This window comes from Phaseolus vulgaris, chromosome 8 (genome assembly GCF_000499845.2).
Source record: "Phaseolus vulgaris cultivar G19833 chromosome 8, P. vulgaris v2.0, whole genome shotgun sequence".
Lineage (NCBI taxonomy): Eukaryota > Viridiplantae > Streptophyta > Magnoliopsida > Fabales > Fabaceae > Phaseolus > Phaseolus vulgaris.
In genome coordinates this window covers 54,792,820-54,801,380 of record NC_023752.2, presented here as the reverse complement: position 1 = coordinate 54,801,380, position 8,561 = coordinate 54,792,820, and the positions used below count along the sequence as shown (strand labels likewise).

At 31.7% G+C, this 8,561-nt stretch overlaps 1 protein-coding gene across 2 annotated transcripts; it reads right to left on the bottom strand.

The window, feature by feature from the left end:
• Nucleotides 1–820: 820 nt before the first annotated feature.
• On the bottom strand, nt 821–5,329 carry LOC137825970 (vesicle transport protein GOT1-like). 2 transcript variants are annotated; one of them, XM_068631791.1, is made up of 8 exons: nt 5,196–5,324; nt 3,513–3,581; nt 2,583–2,674; nt 2,396–2,476; nt 2,205–2,302; nt 2,043–2,124; nt 1,408–1,492; nt 821–1,311 (listed from the first exon to the last, which is right to left on the bottom strand). In XM_068631791.1, the coding sequence occupies exons 2-7, from the start codon at nt 3,541–3,543 to the stop codon at nt 1,454–1,456; spliced, it is 423 nt and encodes a 140-aa protein (XP_068487892.1). In that variant the 5' UTR covers nt 3,544–3,581; nt 5,196–5,324; the 3' UTR covers nt 821–1,311; nt 1,408–1,453. The 2 variants fall into 2 exon arrangements, with proteins under 2 accessions (XP_068487892.1, XP_068487891.1); XM_068631790.1 differs by having other exon boundaries at nt 821–1,492; nt 5,196–5,329.
• Nucleotides 5,330–8,561: the final 3,232 nt, after the last annotated feature.

Below are 8,561 nucleotides of genomic sequence, written 5' to 3'. Positions count from 1 at the left end.
TTTTTAATTTGTTACTTATGTAACTTCTATTTAAAATGTCCCAATTTCAAGTCTATCGTCTGATCTCTAAATCTACATATCAAACCCGCAAGGTTCGCAGGTTTAGCGTATTGAACTTGCAAAATAATTTTAATTATACAAAAAAAAAAAGTTAGTCATAGGTTACTCACCCCTCCTAATAATTAACAATCATTACAATAAAGTTCGTTTATTAACATTTCAGTTTGGGTTTAATTCAGAACAACAAAATTCCTTGAAAAATGAGAATTATCCATACTCATACACTTAATTTAAAAAATATTACGAGTTAACAGTAAATATGCAATATGTAATATAAACTTTAAGTATATTCAATATCTAACTTAATATAATTAAGATCTTCAATAATTCATCAAGTTCTTATTTCAACTAAAAAAATCATAAATTAAATTAATTAAACTATCTTACAACTTTAACTCAACTCGAATATAAATATTAAATTTCACTTAAAGTAAAAAGATACCTATCCTCCCCCTCCCCTTCAAAGACTAATCTCACATTATACTAAATTCAAATTTTATCAAATATTTTAACTTTTCAACTTTCAAAATTATTGCATATCCCAAATTCAGCATGAATAATTAAAAAAATATTGAGGATTTTAAATAGAAAATTGAAAAGTAAAAACAAAATGTTCAAGTTATATTAAAAAAATATGAAATACAAAAATTACTTCAAAATAGAATTGAAACTAAAAATGTAACTAAACCTAAAAAAAGAATGTTATTATTTGTGCAATAAGGGATAAAACAATTTATACATCTAAAGGAGAAAAGAAATATAATACAAAAAATAAACACAATATTGTATAAAATGTATGAGTTGTAACATAACTAACACAACTCAGCCTAAAAAGAAAAAGAAAAAAAAGAAAACCACCAATTCTAAAGAAATAAAATAGATGACAGGGTAGTCAAAGGTGAAATGTTTAGAGTAAACTACACTGCAAACTTCCACCAATTCCATCTCACATTGGCAGCCTAAAAACGGGAAAAAAAAAAGAAGGAAGAATGAAAATCGTTCTATATTGCTGCAATGACATCATCTAAAACCATAATATTCCTTTTACGAGTGTGAACAAAAGCCAAAGGATGATACTTGGCGTGGAAACCTCCAAAGGTTTCTGATTGGAATAGTAACGTAAATGGAACTGACCACCACTCCCCATATCAATTGATTTTCCACCAAGCATTAGAATCAATAGGAGCCAAACAAGTAGTAAAGTGAAAACTGAAACCTTTTCCCTTTGCAATTTTCCTTTCCATTGAATGACTATCATGATAAAATGATAATCATTTTCTAACATCAAAAAGCGAACTCAATTCAGTTAGAGATCCATACTAGAGTATTTTCTTTACATTGACTTACAAATGCACTTGCTAGCAGTTATATTATGCTGTCCTAGATTCCTGTGTCAAACAGGCACTCGCTTGCCTCTATAGCGATCAAACAACTGCAAATGCACAAAAAATTAGCAGGATCAGTTTGAAAATTTCAGCATAATGTGCAAATAAAAGCAAAGGGCTTCAATATCTAGAAAGTGTGGCACTTCATATTCCCTTCGTTTTTTGTATCTGTTTATCTAGAAGAACAGAACATTATCAATGACGTTATCTCTACCTAATTCTGAAATACTTTCACACATATCATAAATGACAGAAATAATAGGGAGATAATCTTAATTATATTTCTTAAACTGGGTGTTATCCCTCTAATTGGATTGATAAAAAGAAACAGAAGAAGCATCACTCAATAATCTCTACTAGACAGATATATAGAACCAACAATTAATGTTAGATTTCTCATCATATAGTCAACTTTCCTCTTTACCCTATGTCGTTATCAACATTCACACCTATGATGAAAAACAAGATTGATCAATCAATCAAAGTGACTAAAGATTTCTTGATCACTAATTATTGACATGTAGAACCCAGACTGGTGATTGAGTAAATACTTTTGTGAAGACTTAGATGACAGGTAAATTCATCACAAAAACATACCGATCGAATATATGGTTGTTGAACCAACCAACCAAGAACAGGAATCTTCTGTAAGAAAACAGCCAGTGTAGGCCAGAATCCACTGCGTAGTATAATCCATAATTAGCTTTAAGCATGTAAAATACTCAAACATAACAGAATTCTTTCAAATTTGCACTAAACCTGAATAGTAGAATGAATCCGTATGCCTCAATAATCATGCCCAAAATAGGCCACCCCATTATAAGAATGAAGAACCCGACACCAAATGAGATTGTTCCCTTGAATAAGAGTAGAACGTGAGCAGGGAAAATTTACCATGACAAAAGTAAGAGGCACCAAGTGAAAAGACAGAGAAAATGTAACAAGTTTACCTTGAAATTACTTCGTTTCATGAAGAATTGCATAGTGGATTTTAGCCCAATGGTCACGGACACTCCAGAAACAAACAGGATCTGATTTGAGCATCAATACAGGTAACAAGGCCTCAAAAAATATGTAATTAAGCAAATTCTAATGAGAAGTAACTTCTTAAACAAGTAATTTGTAAATGAATCGTACATTTCCCATGGCTAGCAATCCCTTGTCAAAGAAGAAGATAATCCCAAGGAATGTGAAAAATACACCAAAGCCAGTTAACCCTAATCCAATCTCTGTATCATGTGCCAATCACATGTATTAAATATAGTAAGATCACAAAACTGTAAATAAGTTAAGAAATAGGACAGTAGTAGATATTAAATATGTAATATAGAAAAATAACTCATGCACAGTTTTGTCAAATGAATCCTTATGCCAGCCACTATGATACAACAACATAAAGACACTAATATATTTATTGAAAACTGTATAATGTTATTAGTTATACAAGGGAAAACTAATAACATAATCCTAAAAATGTCTTCTTGTTAAGAACTAGAAGAAAACATGTATGATGTAGTGGAATACCATTATTAACAATGTTAAACACAATGCCATTATTGGTCAATCTCAATTAACTTCATTAGGTGATGCCATTGCTTTGAAATAACCAGTTATAAGAAAAACAATATTTCAATAAAATTAGACAGTTGTGACTATTACTTTTGACAAGAGAATTGGTAATCACCATTAAATTACAAAATGGCTATCATATCTTATATGTCTAGCTTCTTGGTCAACGAATTCAGTTAGAAATTATGTTATAATTTCCTTATTTCTTGTTGCTTCTATTTAAACTGAGACATACACCCCCTAAGCTTTGGTGTAATGTTTGGAGCTGTCACCATGTGATCTAGAGGTCACACGTTTGAACTGTGGAATTAAGCACTTGTAAATGCAGGGAAACAACCCTTCCCCAGACCCTGAGTGCGCAGTATATCGTGGGAGTCTTGAATTGCACCTTTGAACATAATATTCTTACACATAAGCATTAAAGATACCAATTCACTTCATAATTAGTAGGATATCATTATTCTTGATATAAGAATGAAAATATCATATTCCACTTACTCTTTCGATCATTCATCTCAAAGGAAACCATTTTACCAACAACTCAGAAGATCAAGCACCTTGCCTTCGCTGAAACACGCAATAAATAACCAAACTCTGTTAATAAATGTGTGAAACTCAAATCATATTCTACATGGACATATTTATTTAAAGAGCATACTGCAGCATTACAACCATAGAAAATTTTAATCCAAAAAATGATGCTAGGATACAACCAACTGCTAAAAGTACCCATTGAACAAAACAAGACGAATTATAATATTAGGCTCAAATTACCCAGCCACTAAAATATCAAAACTTTCAAACGAAATAAATCACAAATATAAGACTTCCTGTGTCCATAGAAAAGGTACAGGCAACCATACAAGCAACAAAAGTTTAAAGTAGCAAAGAAACCCAATATGTTCAGCAATACAAGTATAATTGTATAAGAGAAGGGAAAACTACAATGATCCACGTATTAGAAGACTCGTGCATTTGATTTAAAACCGTACAACCCAAATTCTAGTCATTCTTAAACTGAAAGGCCACATCAGTTAATCAACTTGAACAATGCATACCACTATATTCTTCTCTAATCAATAAACTAGAGTAGTTGAATTTTTCCAAATTTTGGAACCTCACTGTATTTAAGAGAGAAATAAAACCAAAACATAAATTTTGTTTGCACACATATCAAGTATGATAAGTCTTGTTGGGGTGGGTTACTCCCTTTACTCACATCACACCACACCTTAACCCACCCCAACAAGACTTACATAATCAAAACTCATGACCTAGGAATTAGAATTGAAGTCTCGACAAAAACTAGCACACTACTAAGCAGTATATCTATCGAACCATTTCAAATTGTAGAATATAATATTCGCTAAATACAGAAGCAAATAAAAAAACAAACAAACAATTATGTTGTGCTGGTCACACCTAGCTGTTAGCATGTTTTCCCTAGCAGTTTTCCCTCGTCACCAGGCTTTTGTTTTGTTTTGTGCTGGTGTTATGCAGATTCAGGTTTTGGGACTGAGTATCTTTAACTAGTTTAAGTTTTTGAGTTAAGTGGTGTGTTGCTTAACTTTGATCTAATTGTTGAATGTTTAATTAAGAGTTCTTATGTATAAGGGTTGGAACACCTAGAGTGTTTCTTTTAAATTCTATTAATCTGATAAAAAAAAAAACTGAAATTACCAAAGGATAAAAGATTTGTAGAAATACGTCAAATAGCCCTTTTTCGTTGAACAGGAATATTTTCTAGCGTTTTCAAATTTCAAAATAATAAATTTTAGTAGAATAACGACTGAGAACACTCGCAGCAACCAGACGTCAGGAATTGCAGTGCAATCGATAATTTTCCTCCACGGTAGTTAAGCATTTTAATAATGAACTCGGACAATATTCCACGTTTCTGTTTCAAAGACAACACTGATGAAAACGTAGTTACGTAGTCCATGCTACTGCTATGAAAGCAGGTGAAGGAAATCCTTCAAAATTGAATGCGAAATTGAAGCGAGAGACTCCGAGAAAAAAAACGGGATTCGAAAAATGAGATTGTTGAAAAGTGAAACCAAAGTGAAGATAACGGAAGCAGTGGGATCTCACATATTTGGTTTCAGTAACGGAAAGAAATCGATCCAAAAGCATAAAGAGGAAAAATTAAGATGCAGATACAGCGAGAGAAAGTGAGGTTACCGGCGACGGAACCGTGGCTTCGACGGAAATAGGAGGAAATGGTCGCCGGAAGTGGTGGTAGTGTTGAACAAGAAAGATTCTCAAAATCCAAAATCAAAATAGTGTCAGAAAAAAATGCTTTGAAATCTAACCGTGGGCCCTAACCATGTATTGGTTTTAAAAAGGATGATTTCTTCCTACACCTTCATGTCTTTCTTCCAACACCCCTAAGTTATAAAATATCTAAATTATCCTTTGATATTTTTTTTAAAAAAAACAATTAAGTCCAAAATGTAAAATTTGAAGACTTCTTGAATTATATAATTCAGAAGTTAAATTTTTTTATTTTTTTACAATTCATAATATATTCTTATAAAATTTGAAATACAAATTTTGTATTCTGAATTATACATCCTAAAATATCAAAATATAAATTTGCATTCTAAATCCGAAATGAATATTTTTATAATTTTTTATACTATGGATGTGCAGAAAGAAATCACCTTAAAAGTCTAAAAAGTGAGCCCAACTATACAAACCATGTTGGTATTTATTTTGTACAATTACTATTTAGACTCCCTATGATTGATTTCCATTAGCTATTTGCACCTCCTCATTAGTAGACCTTTATCCTTCAAACCTCATTTCACAGTCTATTTGCTTTAATAATTGTTCATTTTCAATTTTGATAAGTGAATTAGTTGTTTTAGAGGCATAAATTAGGTTTTGAAAATTATTACTAATACTTTGTTTGGATTGAGGTGGGAATTTGTGAGGAGGGAGTGGATTAGAGAGGATGTGTGAGGTTGTTTAGATTGAGGGATGATTGAGTGAATATGTGAGGATGTTTTATTAAAATTTGTGAGTGATCTGATAGTTATTAAAAATTGTTACAATGTTACCCTTTGCCTTTTCAAATAAATCATGTCATTCAACAATATTAATATTCCATACAGAAATAATATTTTAATTATCGAAAGTAATATTTTAATATGCTGAAAATAATATTTCAATTACCGAAAATAATATTTTAATTCAAAACAATTATAATTCACAAATAATCAATCAAATTATTTTTTCAACAATTTTTAAATATAAGGGCAAATGATTAAACTTATATTTTTATCAATTAAATAAAATACAATTTCAATAACACTCGTCACCTTACTTACAAACTTTCGTATGTTCCCTACACTTTTCATTTTATTTACCTTAATTCAAAAACCCTAACGTTTTTCATATTTTCTCTTCAAATAATCTAAAATCCACTCTCTCAATTTCACTCCCTAATCCAAACAAATCATTAGTGTGTGAATTACAAAATATCAATATCATTTAATTTTTTTTTCCTTTCTAACTTCTCATCATTTTTGCTTCCATTTGTGAAAAGAAGGGAAGTAAGGAAAGCAAAAAAGAGACGTAGAATTTTTTGTGAAAAAAATATGAAAAATTATATAAAAAATATATGATTATAATACTATAACAATAAATAATAATTTCATTAAAATCATCTTGCATTTCTCTTATTTTCTTTAACATAATTTAAACAATTTTATTTTCTACACATTTTCACTCCTTTTTCTTTATTATGATATCTCACCTCACTCCATCCACAAATATATCAAATGAATTACCTCTTAAATTATTTTAAATTATGATGCCATTCTTACTAACTTATCTACTTAGAGAACGTCGCATTGGTTTAAACAACTTGAGCAAAAAAATTTGTTATGGTTTTGTATATGACATTACATAGGTTAATGGGTAAAAATTGTGCTAAGGTGCTTCAATTTTAATATTTTAGAATCTTAAGAGCATTTTGAGTAAGAGTTGCCTATAATAGTTACTTTGTGATAAAAAAAACATTAATTTTTAATGTGAATCTCTTGCACTTGAGTTGCTTAATTCAAATTGTACCGGTTGGTATCAGACGGACCAGTTTCAGTGTCGGTGATCGATCACCCAAGTCAAAGAATATCTCAAGGCATGCAATAAATAATGGTAAGTTACAGTAGTGTTGAATAAATCAAGGTGTATCTCAAAATATACGAAAATGTCTTCAACAAACCAACTAAAACGGATTAACAGAAAGATACACATCCCTAGTAATAAGGGACCACAATGCATGTCAGTTAAAAACTGATGTCCGACCCATTATGGTCAGGGCCCATAAACCAAGGCTATAAATAGAACCCTTTGTGGAGGAATAAGGTACGCTTTTCCGATTTTACCATAACACACCTTTAAACTAGAGTACTTACTTGAGTGTCAGAGTGCCTTTTACAGGTAACCCCCGATCGACCGAGCATATCAACATTTGAGGAAGGTGACTTGAAGCAACAAGGAGATCACCAACACGTCAGCAATTGTACGTCCAGTCACAGGTACTATCTAAGCCCTCCAACCGCCTACATAAGTACAATTGGCGCCACCGTGGGGTCGAGGTAGACGAGGAATAACACTAACAATGATCGCATGGAGGATGAACAAATTGCTATGATCCAGACCCTCCAAGCACAAATGGAGGAGTTACGACAAAAAGCATCGCGGATCAATTACGGAATGAAGAGGATAAGTGTCGGTATGAGGATGAGATGCTCCTTCTAAAAGAGCAAAATAAAAATCTACAACAACAACTTGATGGGCGTGAACGAGAAGAGCAATTTTGAGCACAAACTCATCAAATCTCACTAAAGTTCCAGAAATACTCCTCCTCCCGACAACGAGGAGGACTCGAGAGGACATCCATTTATGGATGAGATAATTGACGCACAATTTCCTCCTAAGTGGAAAGGACTAACCATTAAACTCTATGATGGTTCTACTGATCTGGACGAGCACCTAAACGTCTTCAAGACCCAAATGACCCTTTACACAACCAACAAGGCAGTATGATGTAAGGTCTTCCCCACCTCCCTCCAAGAGGAACCACTCCACTGGTTCACCCAATTCCCTCCTAACTCTATGGGAAGCTTTAGGGTGTGTTTGGATTAGGGAGTGGATGTGTGAGGATGTGAGAAGAAAGTGTTAAGAAAGTGAGGTTGCTTGGATTGAGGTATGTTAAAGTGGATGTGTGAGGAAAGTTTATTGGGATTTGTGAGTGATGGGATGGTTGTGAGGAAATTTTGAGTTTTTTTAAATGTGTAAAATGTAAGTTTACAAATTTACCCTTATATTTAAAAATATTTGAATAATAAAATATGAAGTAGTTTTTGCGTAAATTTGAGTTAATTAAAATTTTGTAATTATTTCCAATACCATTGAATAATTATTTAAACAAAAACACGAATTTCTTATCATTAACACATGAAATTTTTTCATAAAAATAATAAATTTGTAAGTAACATGATGAGTATGATTGAAATTTTAATTTTTTTAATTAATGAA